The sequence below is a fragment of the Stegastes partitus genome, unplaced genomic scaffold (assembly GCF_000690725.1).
Source record: "Stegastes partitus isolate 25-593 unplaced genomic scaffold, Stegastes_partitus-1.0.2 Scaffold65, whole genome shotgun sequence".
In the NCBI taxonomy this organism is placed as follows: domain Eukaryota; kingdom Metazoa; phylum Chordata; class Actinopteri; family Pomacentridae; genus Stegastes; species Stegastes partitus.
This window is the reverse complement of record NW_007577796.1, coordinates 424220-441202: the sequence shown is the minus strand read 5'-3', so window position 1 is coordinate 441202 and position 16983 is coordinate 424220. Positions and strand designations below refer to the sequence as shown.

General features: G+C 41.1%; 1 protein-coding gene across 1 annotated transcript in view; it reads left to right on the top strand.

The window, feature by feature from the left end:
* The window catches only part of nell2a (neural EGFL like 2a), an 88995-nt gene that overhangs the window by 42845 nt on the left and 29167 nt on the right, over positions 1 to 16983 (top strand). The window contains exons 13-15 of the mRNA XM_008276112.1: positions 2884 to 3009; positions 12291 to 12413; positions 14316 to 14411. Coding sequence (XP_008274334.1) covers positions 2884 to 3009; positions 12291 to 12413; positions 14316 to 14411 — 345 coding nt within the window. The remainder of the gene's footprint in view (positions 1 to 2883; positions 3010 to 12290; positions 12414 to 14315; positions 14412 to 16983) is intronic.

The following is a 16983-nucleotide window of genomic DNA, read 5'->3' as shown; positions in this document are numbered from 1 at the left end:
GTCGGGTGTAGTTGTGCGAGGAATTTTGCTAATTAATTAATTACTGTAAGGCACTAAAAGCTCAGTGTACTGATAAGAATGCCAAAGATAAGAAAAACTTTATTGGTGTCACACAGGAAACATTGATTTAAAAAAAGAAGATTTGTCCCAAGCTGGGAAAAGTGCAACCGATGAATTCATGGCTTGTAAGATGTGTGAATTGAGGAATCAGGTAAACATTTGTTCTCTCCTCTCCCAGTTTGATGTCGCTGGAAAATACATTTCTTGGTCTGAGTGTGTCTTGCTTGCTTGCAGCCACTTTCAGATCTTTGTTGTGTGACTCTGTGCCTGACTTAAGCAAGAATGAAATACAGTTAGTTATTATGTTTGGTAAATCCCACCACGCAACCGTGTTACTAAACTCAGAAAAAATGAGATGTACTCATATATGGGGACACAAAATTAAACCTGCTTTTTCCAACAGCAACCTCCAGAAATCATACTCGTGATGGCACTCCCCATAGGTGCACAACATCTTTAGACAATGATTATCAAGAATTCTTTGCAAAAATTTGCATCAGGACCAACTCTGCGTAGAGCTGTACCCAACTTTTGTCATTTGAATCGGACTTCTTCAGCCACATAGACCTGCTTCTTTTCTTCTCTTTAAACATTAAAAACTAATAAATAAATCTAAGCAGTGAGCAAAGAAAACAGTATTGATGACAAAAGGAAATTTGTTAAGTTTGTTCAACATTGTGGTTAAAACAATCAAAATTCAATAAAATGTATAACTTTATCTAAAGACAATGTTGCTTTATGGTTGTGCTATGATCTGAAAAGGCTACAAAAAAAAGAAGCTTCATTAGTGTATTAAATTCACAAACATTTTCTAAAGCCTGACAGATGTGATTTTTGAGCTTATGCCAATTTTAGGGATTAAGACATCCAGATATCAATATATTTCCTGATATTCTTCATCTATACTGTACATATATGGTCTTGTAATATTGAAAATGGGAAATGATTCCCATGCTTAAAATGAAGACACCACTGGACTCTGCACCACTGTCTGCTCAGCTGCGTCACATGCTCTGCTACATGTGCTGCACACAATGTCTGAGACATATGTGAACAATGAAATCCAAGTTGCTCTGCTGGACAAACTTTGTGATAATGCCATTTCTATTAATTACCCCAAGCATCTTTTTCTAAAAAAAATAAAAATGTTTTCATATTGGCAGTATTGTACAACCCATAAGCAGATACTGATATACCTGTGATAGTCCAATGTCAGCCAGTAATATCAGCCTACCAATATAGTATTTGGGCTCTAAAACTTTCCTCCAGGGGAAAATACCCCCCATACACTATTACACAATTTTGTTTCATATCCTGTCACCGTTTTCACGACTCTAGAGCCTACAGGTTTGATATTGCCACATAAAAGAAAGGCACGAGCATTAGAGACAATCGTGGATATCACCATAGATTTGAAGTTAAAAGCCAACCAGTGGGACAGGATATCAAGTTTTAAAATCCTCTGTAATTTTGTATTAAACACTCCTGGCTCTGTTCTTGTGAGCAGCGGTTTGAAATTTGAAAAAAAGAAGAGACGGAGTGAGGTAGCTTTTTTCAAGAGAACCTTTATAAATAAAAATGAGTGTAGTTCTCTTCTTGTTGCCAGCCCACTTTTTCATACAGTACACAGTGATGAGTATGAAATTTATCTGCTGTAATGAAATGCAAAGCACTATGATAAACTGCATCAAGGTGTTTAAGGTCGAGTGAGCAGCATGCGAATTAGGGATATCGCCATAGTCAGGCACAGACACGATGCTTGTCATGTCCCTGAATTCAAGACTGCAGCATGCTTTATTCTAATTCACAAAACCCATTTTTATTTGCCATCAGCGTGAAGACGGTTTACTGTGTATAATAATTTATAGAAACTGGGTACAGTCATATTTAGGAGCGTATTTAAAGAGATAAACATCCATGGTATACCAGCACAGGTGCTTCCACTTATTTTCCTAGATTTTACCTTGAGTCTGGACTCTGTGGATTTGTACAGACAGTTCTTGACTGACATTACCTTCACTCTCCTGCTGCAGCTGTTCGATTGGAACATTATCTTTTTTTTTTTTTTTTTTGGTACACATTGTTATTTGATGACCTCTTGTCCAGTCCAGCAGAACTGTGCCCAACTAAATGGAAATATAATCACCCAGAATCAGTACACATGCCTGTGTTTGTGTGTGCAGACTTTAAATGATCTTCTACAGTGGAATATTCCTCTACACTATCTATTTACAGCATATAAAATTTAAAGCATGCTCGACGCACCGAGAGGAGCTGAATGATGAGGAGAAAAGCAGCTAAGCCACTACGTGCAGTGCTTTATTTTTAATAGGTTGAAAATCGAGTGGTTCAACCTTAAGTGCTTCAGCGCCCACCTCTCATGGACCTTCTGCATTTCGACCTCTGTCTCCTGCTGATGAAGACAAATAGCCCCTTTCCCACTGGCTGAGCAGGAGGCTTTAGGAGCCTTATGTGGTAAAAGCTACAACAAACTGTATGAGGTGATTCCCAGGATCAGGGAGGCACCCAAAATAATATGACAACAGTACTCTAAAGGTGCAAAGAACAACAGAGGTGTTACAGCAAGTGGTCCAAAATGACGGATGCAAGAATTTATGTTCAGGTGTCTGCGAGTCCTGCAGTAATAAGAAGGGGTGGATGGACAGGTCAACAGCACATCAGCCCCTCAACATCTCCAGTGTTGAAGGTTGTCGTCTCATTGGCGATGTTGTCAATTGACAGAATACTTCATGACAGCAATTCACATCTCATCTATCTTTGTTTTCCCCCTTTCTCTCTCTTTCTCTCTCTCTCTCTCTCCAGATATTGACGAGTGCGCTGAAGGGAAGCACTACTGCAGGGAGAACACCATGTGCGTGAACACCCCCGGTTCTTTTATGTGCATTTGCCACACGGGCTACATCAGGATCGATGACTATTCCTGCACAGGTGAGTTCCTCCTCTGCTGGCCTTTTGACAGGCTGGAGTCAAGTCAAGAACGATCTGTTTTTATTCGCCTTTCATGAGCTTCAGCTTCTGGAGCCACCATTTTGTATCCTCAAGTCGCAGGATCAAGTGCAGATGATCCTCCAGTAGTCGTCAGTGTACAGGCGTACAGACCTATATCCATACACTAAGTTGCTGCCAGCTCGAAATTATTTAATTAGCATGTTTAGTCATATTTGATTTCATAATGATAAGTTCTGCAGCCGAGAAACGCACAGACTTCAGTAGAGAGGAAGAGGCAGGCAGGTGGGCATTCAGATGCAAACATTGTGAGTTATCAATGTCAGAGTGCAGTGTGAGACCAAATAAGGAAGCTGGGTAATAGAAAATCATGTTATGACAGGGAGACATTGTTATCAAGCAATACCTGCATAACATGCTGTGAACCTTAGCCACGCGCTACACTTCCTCTATGCTCCCTCTGTCGCCCTACAATTACTCACTGTCTGCTTATTTGATGTGTATGTGTGGGGATGAATGTCAGTTTGATTTGCTTCTGTTGGTATTGCCCTGATTTGTAGCGTCGCATTTAAATAGAAAACACACACGCATACAAATCAATACCGGCATTACTACTTGATATCGTGAATCAATTTTGATTTGCGTTTGCTTTGTATAGATTAAAAACTGTATTTATTTTCTTTGCTTTGTTAAAACTTTCTATTTGTCAGACTGCATTTATTCAGTAAGAAAATATCTAAACTCTGTTATATTGCAAGTCAGTTGTTTGCTGTTTCACATATCTGCAACGCTGAATTATTATTTTTTTCTTAAGTGATTCCCACAGTTTGTGAGACTTTTTATCCTTTCACTTTAAACAAACAAAAAATAATAATAATTGCTCGGGCCTCTTTGGAGGTGTCAAAGTGTCTGTGGGCTCGCTGACTTGTTTGTGAGCATGTGTGTGTGTGTACAGTCATTGTATAGTGTGCGAATGTACTGTGTGCGTGTGCGACAAGGAGAGAGGAAGTCACTGAGAACCTGAGAAACAGCGAGACTGTGAGTGGAGGCGGCAGACCCATTTGTTCCTGATCAAAGTTGAAACCAAAGTCAATTTCAAAAGCAAACCAAATCAATCTAGAAAGATTGGCTGGATGATTCGCCGTCTTTGTTCTCTGTCTGTGTTGTGGATGATTGTGGTTGTAGCGCTGCCTGGTCATAACAGCTTATTCCACTGGTTGATACACACTGTTAGATAGAGGAAAAATGGACCCATGTTATGTCATCATTTCTGATCAAAAAACACAGTAAATTCAGGAGTAATTTATTTATTGATGCAATATTGTTGTTTACTTTTGATCACAACAAAGACTAAAAGCACTGAGACCAGGCATATTGTAGGTAAGACGAGGAGCAACATCGATGCACTGATGAAAGGGCAAACAAGGCCATTCTTAACATATGCACTTCTACTTTGCTAAACCCGTCACATGATTATTGTTTTTGTGGCATTATTATGTATATTTATGCCTTCATTAGAGATAACAAGAAACAAGTGTGTGAATTGGAAGCATTAATGCTGTTGTTCGTACGTCTTGATGTCTCAGCCCCAAAGCCATGGTAGTTCCCCAAGCGTGCAGCTAAGAAAAAATCAAGCATTTCTTGGTCATTTTTCAGATTCTGAATCTATTACTTATGAATTTTAAGCTTCAGGGAAAGAAATTTGACAGAGTTGCAGTCCTCAGACAGTGTGTGTTCACTCACAGCCAAAACTTAAGGGAATCTTTACGCCCAAAAGAAGTAATGATTTAAATGATATCTAAATATGCTGTATGTGGATATCAACCGATGTTTGCTGTGGCATGCAGCCCCGGCCCACTAGAGCTATGTAAACTAAAATAAATGTTTGCGCAAGACTTAAATGAGAACCACCAGCAAGCAGGCAGTATCAGTGTAAAATCAGCAGTCAGGATGTGTTTAACAAAGCAGTGATGGAATTCTGTGACGTCAGAGATGTATTTTATTGCCTGGAGTGAGGAGAAGCTGCAGAAAAACATAAAAGACTCGTACAAAAGGACTTTTGTAAGGTCACCTTTGTGTGTATTTTAATGTTTGCTTTTTTATAATGCAAATGCAGGTCCACACAAAGAATAAAATGCATAAGAAACACCTGAGTCAGTAATCCTTCCTTGATGTAACGTCTGTCCTTCATCGAGGATGACACAGCCAGCGACGAGCGGCAGATCTGCCCCGTTCCTCAGCAGTTGTTTGCAGCTTGTGAAACACGATGCTAAGTAGCTCCCTGTGTGCATCATCTCCAAAGAGGTGGCAACATGCTGCATTTCCTCTGTGCCTGTAATTAAAAAAGCAATTTGCACCAATGCAAACTAACTCGGCGGCGGCATAGTGAAGCAGCTGGCTGCCGCCTGTGTTCTACGCCAGAGGATTTAGGCCCGCAGCCTTCCTGCCGTGCCACTGGAGTTTGAATTACAGCCGTAAGACTCAGAAACACGACGAACACCCTTTGAAAACTCCCATTTCCTGCTCCATCCCTCCACCCCCTGTAGAGTTTCTCCCTTCCCTTGTCAATAGAAGTCAGGAAATAAAAGAGCAAATTTAAGGATTTGTGACTTTGTGTCTTTTCATGAACAGGCTGCCGAAAGGCACAAACAAGTTAGAATTGAGATTGAGGAATGGCTTTTTAAAGCAGTAACAAATGCACATTCATCTCTTTTCTTGTGTGCTTGCGTGATTTATTTAGAGAGAGAGGGAAAAAAAAAACCTTCTTGCTTACTCAGTCCTTTTCCATATTATCTTTAGACCGCCACTGTACCTTATGTGATTTCACTCACTGTGTTTTCTCTAGTCTTCTGAGCTGTGGGCAAGTTTTATTGTTTTACTCATTTGTCTTTCTTCCACCGTGCACTCATTCCGCAGATGCACAATGAAGATTAATTCCCCAAACCCAGTGGATTAAATTGTGTCACTATATTTTATGTAGTTTCCTATTAAAATGCCTTCAAGTCACTGTAGTGGAATACACAGCTACGCGTCTCCTTATAAAAGTCAATTTGCGTGATTAAACCTAGGCGTATGCATAGGCTTGATGTAATGACTTTTTCCCTGCTTCAGTCAAATTACTGTCGTGATCTCCCACTGAATTATTGGACTGTGATCTCACACGCATCCACCATCGCAGCTCTCAGTGCTCAGTACTGAACGCAATCACCGCTGTAGCAACGTCTCACCTCTTAGACTACATTAGAAAGAGGAATTATGGCCAAATTAGGTGTCAGCAGTGGCATTTCCTGTCCTTAAATGAAAGAATTAATCAATGCAGGAAAACACACCAGGGTGCTTCTTCTAATATGTGTCAATACGCTGAGTTTAGTGTCACCTCTGTAGTCCTGGTGGCGGTAATTGACAGTAAAAATAGGAAGATGCTGCAGGAATCTACTGCTTATTAATAGCAATTGAACATCTGCTTGTGTTTGAAAAGAGTCCAAAGGGAATGCTGATTCCTCTAAGTTGCTCACAGATGAAATATTACAGCTGTGGAAGGAAACATTAAACCACCCCCTTCAGTACCTATTGACATTATACATTTGCATGATATACGAGCGACTTTATCATCGGCAATGGCTTTTACCAATTAATGAATCGCCAACTCAGCAGAAACAATGGCCCCGGTATTGATAGCCATATTTCCACATGCATTACAGTGTTGCATGTGAACCAGTCAGCCTAGTAAAGAGGATTAAGTTGACCCGGGCTCATTTCATGGCTCAGTGTTTATGTGCGGAATACTGTATTAAAGGACTGATCCGCAGATTTAAGCCTGGGAGGAACAGCATGGAGTCCCGGTTTTATTTCTCCTCAGCTTGTCAGGGGGTCAGCGAGCTCAGACAGAAGTCTGTATTTTACATCAAGACCACCTGCAGCGAGGGAGGTGGCAGGTTCAGATCCCAGCTGGTGGCAGACTGGAACATGTGGGCTTCTTGTACTTGTTTTAAATGAAATATGTACAAACCAAATGTCCCCGACACGGCCCAGGCTCCATGTCTGATGGAGCCTTTAGTAAAAGAAACATCCCCAACTTTCTTTTGCCCCTTTCTTTGACTAGCACTTTATCCTTGATCATGAAGGTCAAGATTCCTCCTCTTTCTTCCCCCTCTGCTCTCCGTCTTTTCCCCAAAGTGCCCGAGGTGCTCCTCGCTCCGTGAGATTAGCAGCTAATCCATGAAAGGTAGCGGATTGGTTGTGCTCTCCGTTTGAATGTTATTAAAGAAGGCTGTCCTGAGGTCTGTGTGTGTGTTAGGTGCACACGTTCATGCGTTCGCTTGTTCCCAAGGTGTGTAGGCAGTGTGTGCGTCCTTGTTCTAATCCTGTGATAACCAGACCTGGGCCCCTGAGGCTGGGGAACCGTTGGAGGGATGTGCGGAGAGGGGGAGGAAGGGATGGACAGAGGCCAGAGGTGGAGCAGGGGGTTTGTCTACAACAGAGATCAGAAAGATGACTTTCAGGCTGACAGCTCAAACGTTCTTGCAGCTAAGGTGGATTTTGGCAAACAGAGTTTTTGCTTCTTTTTTTTTTTTTTCCTACGACATCTGTATTCTGGTTGAACGGCAGAGTCCCATGGGCAGTTAGACTCAAAAGTCTTTCATTTCTGCTGATGGGGACAGTGCTGTGTATTTGGCATTTTAAAGGCGCCCTGTGGAGCTTTGTTATAAAACTTATTAACATTCAGGGTTTCTCACCAAAACACATTGCGCGTGTCCTCGGTTTCTAGCAAACAAGTTGAATGCGTTTGCTTCAAATCGCACATTGTGTACATCCAGTTTTTATTAGCTCGCAGGCTTCTTGTGCCAGCCCTTGTTGGCAGATTGTTAAAATTTGTTGGTGCAATGCCACAGCAATTTTTGATTGAGTCGTGCAAAACCACTGGCTGGACTGTGCATCACGTCATTCTGTTGCTCTCCAGGTGCATGTGCGCCCTCTTTGCAGCTGCAGTATTAAAAAGAAATCAGAACCCTCTCATTAAAACTTTGTTCCATACTTGTAGTCCAAACTCCACGTGGTCTTTCCTTTTTTTGTTTAGCGTTTTAAAAAAATATAAAACATCTTCAGTATCTTTCTTGCTTTTTGTCACTAAGAGGATTTGCACATAGGCATATATCTTGCTTTATTGTTAAAAGATGTTATTCCCCGGTCTTACTCTTGTCCTGTTCCCCTTATCTTTTTGCTGGAGGAACAACAGTAATCTGTCTGTTTGTCAGGGGAAACAATGCATCAGATATCCCACGAAATCTTTTTTTTTTTTTTTTTTTTTACTCACAGTAGATATGTAGAGGCTGCTATCCTTGCAAACAGTCGTTTTGCTTGGTGTGCACATGCATATTATCCTAATTAATGTGTTTATAATTTGTTTGTGTTGAAAGGCTAAACAGTGTACCTTGAGTGCCTTTAGGAAATAGGTCTTTAGCATAGAGAACATTAATAATATAATGAACCCATTTATATAGACTTTAACTAAACAGAAGACAGCATTGGTCCAAACAGTAATGAGGAATGTGTTACCAGCAGCTCTTTTGAGGCTTTGTTTTTTTCCATCCTCTTGATTTGGTCTCGCAGACAAACTGAGGAAGCACCAGAAGTTTCTTTCCTGACATGAGCTTCATAAGATCAACCTTCTTTTCAGGCCAGTAATTGTGAAATTAAATTGGAGGTTACATTGTTTTGAGGACAGCTGCCTGAGGTCAGACCTCGCCGAGGCTGGTGTTGTTTTGGCAGAAGGGTGGAGGGAGTCGAGCGGGAGGAGAAAAGGCCGGCTAGAGAGAGATCCCTGGTGACAGGCTGTACATAATTGATTGTTTATCTGTCTACAGCCTGAGCAGCAGCAGCAGCAGCAGCAGCCAGCAAGGAAATACTTCTCTCACGCTAACACACACGCACGCATTTTGGGGGGGATTTAGTTGATGATTATTTTGGGAGTCACTTACAGTGAGCGCAGGAGTGTAATAAGGCTAAATGCCTAAGTAACTGAAATTATAAGGAACCAATAATGAGCTCAAGGGTCATAGTGATAATACACACACACGCGCACACACCTGGTGGCTCTGCTGTCTGTTCAGAGTGACGGCTAGATGTTTGCGACTCTGGCAGATATGACCTTGGAAGGAAAAAAACATCTAATTCTCTTTCCTCTCTCCTCTGCTCTTATTACTGTTTTTATATGCCCATGAGCAGACTTTAATTCCACCCAACAGCAGGTGAGTTTGTGTGTGTGTGTGTGTGTGTGTGTGTGTGTGTGTGTGTCATGCAGCAACAAGAACAGAGCACTGGGTCCTCCTAAGTGCCCTTCAATCCATCTCACACACACACGCACATACATCATAGCCTCGATGGAGGAGCTCATCACAATGTCACTTTCAATTTGGATGAGCCCACGGTCTGTTCAGGAGATATAATGGATTGGATGATGGCAGGGAAATGGATGATGCGGCTCAGGTCTCCTGCAACAAGCATTCAGGTTTCTGATCCTCTCACTCTTCAGGTTGCCATCTTGCAGTCTTCAAGTCTCACTGTCTTTCACAACTGTTTTCATTCAGAAAGCCCCAAGTTGTGGGGAGAGAAAAAAAAAAAAGACAAATAAGTAGGTACTACACAGAAAAAAATCACTGTATTTCTGCAGTTCAAGAATGCTCCAGAGATCTGCTTAATGTCTGAACAAAATGTGCGAGAAGAAAAAGCTGAGCGAAATTATTCCCTTCCCCTGCCAGAGTTTGTGTTTTCCAAGAGCCTTAACCTTTTCCAAGAGATTTAGCCGACATCTCATCCTTTTAGCAGCCTCTGAAAGTTCTGTCTGCGCTATAAACGCATGATAATATGAATTGAAAAAACAGATTCTCAGACTAAATTACTAAACGTTTTTCAAATACCGTAGTTAAAGAGAGTCTTGCCAAAAGAAGGACCTTTAATGATTAGTTTCTGTTGTGCACTCTTCTGGGGCCTGATGGGATATAGTAGATGTTAGATTTAAAAAAAAAAAAAAATAATAAAAAAACAAACAACCCAAGTTTTTAGAGGGTTCAAAGAAGTCCAGAAAGTTTTCAGCTTATACAGTGTTTGGTGAGTATATCAGAAAGCCATATTTATGTGAATCTCCCAGATACAATGGATGCTTCTTTTGTGTGACTCTCAGAGGGATAAAGATCTGCCTTTGTGTTCAGGGGGCAGATGAAGGACGTGTATTAAAGGCCCTCCTCATGTGGCAGGAGAAAGGGCTTAAACGCTCTACACTTCTTTAACTGTTTAGTTTAAGTCTTGAGCCAGCATTAAATGAGATTTTCAAATAACTTGTTATGGTAGGTGGAGAGTCTGGGTTAGAGCAAAAACTAAGAGGCACGTAAACAAACATGGAGGCCTCAGCGGATAAGACCAGAAGGACTCGATAAGCGAGTGAAGACTCAACTTTAACCCCTTAACACTCAGCTGATACAAGCCAAGGGACAGACCTGTAGCTGTGTTTTAAATAGCATCAGTCCATTCTGAATCAATTTGACAAACATTATTTAAAAGCTGTGTTACCATTTTAAGATACAATGCCACACCTGCAGGAGTTCCTTACTTTGTAACAAGAATACATACACATCACGTCTATAGGAGCACATATTGAATCACTACATGCTGTGCACTGTATCATTCCAACAAACACAAGGTTTCCAAACTCTCAGTCCTTTTTAGTAAAAAGGAGGTGAATGTGAAGGGGTTCAGGAGGGTGCACAGTGAACAGTAACAAAGCACAAAGCTGGTGAAGACATTACCGAACCGGCGTCTGGCGTAATATAGGCTATAAACTACTGATATCATGCACCTTTAGGACAGCTAAATGCAATTTTGTTTCCGAGAAGTGCTGAGATCCAGCAGCCACCAGACAAATCAAATCACATTTGTCTGTGCGCGCAGCTTCTTGAGAAAAAAATAGTCGAAACACCGGGAGTGATATCATCATAAAAAGGAAAGTTCTCTCCTGCCGCTTCAAATGGTCTCATTTACAACACTTAATTTCTAAAGAGGCCTATTTATAAATTCGGTTCCCTTCATTAGAAATAGAAAAAATGGAAATTAACTGTTAAATTCCTCATCAGCTATTAGATTTCTGTCTAATAAAAGCAGAACATGATGCGGACTGTATGATGCATGACAAGAAGACCACTGGAAAAATGGATGCATTAATGCTGGAGACACACAGTACACTGAGGATAAACATTATCGAGTACTTTTTCTCCGACTTCAGCTGTTTTAACTTGTTTCCTGCTTGAGTTTTTAGTATGTTTCCTCTGGTTTCATTATAATATTTGCACTTGGACTGGGCTGTGTATAAGAGTTTACTCCAGGCTTTCATTTTATTGTGTTTTGCCACTTCAGTCTCTGAATCCTATCCCGTGGTTCTTCACATAGAGGGGAAGAGATTTGTTTGCCAGTTGGATACAGTACGCTGTCACGGGCTGTAGCCATTAGTCAAGCTTGTCAGTGATTCATAACACTATCACTTACTCCACAGTGATGGGAGCCTGGGAGTTCTGGTTCTAAAGGGACGTTTTGTTAATGCTTGTATAAAACTTGCAAAAAAACATCTCCCGTGGGTACTTAGAACGCCAATTGTGCCAATTTACAACACTCACGCTAAAGGCCAGTGGCTTATATATGCAAAGTACAACCCAGGAAGGAACCATGTTCGTGTATATGTGCAAATCAAGGAGTTTATTTTCAGCTATTTTAACACTTAGATAGTCATTGAGCCGTTTCCATCCGTCATGATGTGCCAAACAAACACAGCAAATTACAGCCAAACATCTGACACAATTTTTTTTCTGACAGATCATGATGGGAGATAGAGAAATGACTCATCCTCCGGTCGGCTGTTTGTCACTGATGTCGTATTACTCGACTCACAGCTGTCTAACTATCAAGTCATTTAAAGCAAGACAGAGTTTGAAATCTTATTTTGTCTTAATGGAACATTTAAAAAAAAGGAAAAAAAAAAAAGAAATTACCAGCTGGCAGCGATCCTTCCTTATATTTACAAGGAAAATAAACGCTTTTCTTTAATCAAGTGTTATTTTCTTGATAGCAGTGGTCGTTTGCAGATGTGAGGATGATGTCTGAGCTGTTGCTGCTGCATTTTCTTCTGTTCCCCCCCATCCAGAAATATAAGTGGTACAAATGGGTGTATCACTGAAGAACTTGGTGAAATGAACAACCCTGTGTTTCCTTGCTTGCAGAGCACGACGAGTGCCTCAGCGGACTCCACAACTGCGACGAGAACGCCTTGTGTTTCAACATGGTTGGAGGCCACAGCTGCTCCTGCAAGCCGGGCTACACTGGCAATGGGACGGTCTGCAAAGGTAAGCACCGCCGTGTTCGACTTCACACGAAGCCGTTAACTGTTTCTGTTTTTCATTAAAACTACATTTTCGCACTTGCCTAGTGAAATTCATGAATTTACTGCATCCTGCTCTGCAAATCAAATCAGTCACACTAAATAAAGATTTCATCTCACTGATCGAGGGAAATGAAAGAGCTTCATGTTAAAGCGTTGTTGCGGGTTCTTCTGGAGTCTGTCCTTGTGGTTATACTCTCTCTCAGAAAAGCCTTCTGTGACCTACATTTAATGAGCGCTTCTCTCTGTTTGCTGTTCTATTTGTAATCTATAGTCTTACAAGAAAATTGACCTGACCTCAGCTGTTAATCAATTCTTTGATTAGAAATCTATTCAAGGGGGAACTGCACTTATTTTACACATTAAAGTCAGTTTACTAGTCATGGCGAGTACTAGACATCCTGCAAACGCAATGAACAAAACAGATAGCTTGTTTTGCCTAATCAGCAGGCTAAGCCCTGAAAGTATTCAGACAATGAAAAGAACTAAATCCTCACAGATAAGAAGCTGGTACCTGAGGAATTGTGATTGTGCAGGAAATACCTGAATTCCAAGTAGTTTCTGGGCATCTTTTGCTTCTTTCCTGTTTTTCGCTGCAATCTAAATTCCTGCACCTGTATGGAAACAGCACGACCATGGATAGAAGCAGAGAGAACTCAAAAATATCTTTTGTGCAGTTGTAATGCCATATGTCATTTTTGAAAAAAAAAAAAAAGGAATTTGAATTACTTTGATTGGTCGTTTTGACAAAATTGAAAATACTTGAAATCAACATGTGCAACATTTTCTACCAGGTTGTTACTAACACAAGAAAAAATGGCCCTACATAATGGAAATAGTTCACTACTTGCATTTTTTATTTGTTTCCATCTTTGTCTCCAGTTTGCAGTTCACCTGGAAAGTTCCAGATATTTTTTGTCACATGACTTTCTGTCATAGCTGATTCAGGATGGCTTCTCTGTTGCACCGAGGAGCGCAGAATTAGTTTTTCTCTGCAGAATCTGGTCACTGCAAATAGTTTATTTGGTTGTTTTTCCTGACGAAACTGAAAGTCAGACATGATTACTTAAAGGGCCGTCGGAAAGTTGAACATCCACCTGTTTTTCTTGTTTTACAGTCTTTTGTTACAACAAAAGGTGTAATTTTGTTGTTTAAAAAACAAACATGCCTTTAAAACACATCAGCCAGTTTTGAGGTTTAAAATGATTAATCGATTAACAGTTATGCTTCTGTCAATTGAACAAATTGATTATCAACTAATCAGCTCTGAAATATCCCTGCTGAGGCCATTGTGTAGTCATCAGGATTTGTCTGGCTTGGTGGGAGGGTCTGACATTCAGCACTTTCGGATCTTCACCCAAATTAATCAGTAAAGGAATATGAAGCCTTTTTTGCCGCAATGTTGACACTCCATTTTTAATCTGTCTGCAGTACAGCCCCCAACTTCATTAACGTACAGCACTTAATTGTCGGAAGAGTCCTGTAATTTTCAAGAGCTTTGAGGTAGATGTTTGACTGAATCAGACTGCTTTTGTTTTCAGCACTTCTCACTCGTTATTCAGGGGAAGCAGGGTATGATTTGCGTATGAGTTACATTTATTTCCATTTCATTCTGTCAACTTCAATGACTTCTCTGTGTTTTGGGGACACATTAACAGTCTGTGCATGGATAATGAACATTTTTAAATTAACCTTGGTGAGATGCATTAATCACGCGAAATAATATCGTGCAAGCCTATAATGAATCACATCACCAAATTAGCTCTTATTCTGTATGCAAATACATATGCTGCTGCTGGTCTAATTACATAGTTAATGCTCGTTAATCTTAGTGAGTAATGGCTCTTCTCCTCTGGTGTATCTCCAGCAATGTGTGACGGATTGTGCCAGAATGGGGGAACCTGCGTCTCACCTAACAACTGTGTTTGCCAGCAAGGATTTACTGGGAAGAGATGTGAAACAGGTAAGAGTTCATTTTAGTTACACTCCGACAATTCTTTCCTCAAGGTAAGGAAGGAAGCCTTTTGTCTGGACGGGAGACGGAGGGACGAGAAGCAGGAAGAAAAGGTGTTTTACATTCTTCACGTCCAGACAAAATGGAAGAAAGGGGGGGGGAATTGCAGTAGAAAGGAACTTTAAATGAAAATTGTTGCCTTAGTTATCTTGGCGTACCTGGGAACTTGTTTGAAAAGACAGTGATTATTCTTACTTTGTGAGGCTGTCTTTGCTCTGACCCCTGACAAAACAGCTGATCAGTAAATGCTGAGTGTTTTCGGCGTTCACGCTAGAATATATTTACTATGCGTGAGTGTGTTTGAACGTGTTTGGGGCTGTGTGTGTGTGTGTCCATGAGTGACTGTGTGGGTCTGCACTCCATGGTGAGTAATGAGCTTGTACCTCTTCCAGTGGCCCGATGGAGGATTTCAACTGCAGTTGCAGCAGTGTGGGAATTACCCCATATCACAGCCCATATTAATCAGTGTGGTATTCTCCTCATAGGCGCCGTGCTTCATCCACATTACAGCTGCACAAACTCCTGATGCATGGTATCCGATAGGACATGACGGCTTAGCTGAGCATTAGTGTTTATAGCAAAGGCAACATCGCTACCTGCTTCCATGCATGGAGATACACTCCTGATCAAAATCTTAAGGCCAGTTAAAAAATTGCATGAATTTGCATTTTGCACTGTTGGATCTTAGGAAGGTTCTAAGCAGAGCTTCAAAATGCAAAAAGAAGAAATGGGAACAAGAGACCAAAAGTTGTGAGCAGGCAGTTTATTGAAAACAACAATTTAACTCAAATAGGCTGTTCATCAGCTGATCAAAAGTTTAAGACCACAGCTCAAAAAAACCCAAAACCTCCTAAAACAGAAATTTAAGTGTCAAATCTGACTTAGTAACGAGTAGCTCCACTATTATTGTTGATCACTTCAAAAATTTGTTTTGGCATGCTTGATGCAAGTGTTTCCAAAAGGCTAGTGGGGATGTTGCTACAAGTGGTGAAGATGGCTTCGCGAAGGGCATCCAGTGTCTGGAACTGATGTCCATTTTTGTAAACTTCCCTTCCCATCCATCCCCAAATGTTCTCAACTGGATTAAGATCCGGGGAACACGCAGGATGGTCCAAAAGAGTGATGTTATTTTTCTGGAAAAAGGTCTTGGGCAGACGTTGTGAATTGGAATGTTGTCCTGCTGAAAAACCCAGTCATTACCAGACAGACGAGGTTCCTTAGTCATGAGGGATGTCGGCTGCAACATCTCCACATAGCCAGCTGCTGTGTGACGCCCCTGCACAACATGGAGCTCCATTGTTCCATTGAAGGAAAAAGCACCACAGATCATGATGGCGCCCCCTCCACTGTGCCGTGTAGAAAACATCTCAGGTGGCATCTCCTTGTTATGCCAGTAATGTTGGAAGCCATCAGGACCATCAAGGTTACATTTTTTCTCATCAGAGAATAAAACTTTCTTCCACCTTTGAATGTCCCATGTTTGGTGCTCCCTTGCAAAGTCCAAACGGGCAGTTTTGTGGCATTGAAAAAGACGTGGCCTTTGAAGACGTTTCTTGTTTTTGAAGCCCTTCCTTCGCAGATGCCGTCTGATGGTTGTTGGGCTGCAGTCAGCACCAGTAATGGCCTTAATTTGGGACGAGGATCGTCCTGTGTCTTGACGGACAGCCATTCGGATCCTCCGGCTCAGCGCCGGTGGGATTTTTTTGGGTCTACCACTTGATTTTTTTGTTCCATAATCCTGAGGATCTTTTTAAGAAATAGAAAATGACTGTCCTACTGCGTCCAACCTCAGCAGCGATGGTATGCTGTGAGAGGCCTTGTTTATGCAGCTCAACAATCCTACCACGTTCAAAGACGGTGAGCTTTTTTGCCTTTGCCATCAAGAGATCTTCACAGTGTGATTACTTGATAGGAAATGACATGGAATCCAAATTTTTGCACAGGTTTTGGCTTTTAAAGGCTGTGGTCTTAAACTTTTGATCAGCTGATGAACAGCCTATTGGAGTGAAATTGTTGTTTTCAATAAATTGCCTGCTCACAACTTTTGGTCTCTTGTGCCCATTTCTTCTTTTTGCATTTTGAAGCTCTACTTAGAACCTTCCTAAGATCCAACAGTGCAAAATGTAAATTAATGCAATTTTTTAACTGGTCTTATGATTTTGATCAGGAGTGTATGTCAAACACGATGTTGTGTTGAGACTCGTGGCTTCTGATCTCCCTCTGTGTGTTTTTCCCTGCAGTGCTGGTGATTTGAGGTAACCAAGAAAGGTTGTATTTCTTTTGCTTGTGTTGGATGCACTATATGTCTAATCTATAGCAGCAACACCTTTCTCATAACCCGTTTCAACCTTTCATGGAGTGTCCTTCAGGAGACAAGCGGCGGAGCTAATAGAAAGTCATGACAGTTCTCTCAGTGTGTGCGCTTGTGTTTGAATGAGGCAAACTGAGCCTCTCTGCTTTCTCATTGGTTCAGGTATTGATTGCACATAAAGGGCCTTTTTTTTTTTTTTTTTTTTTTTTT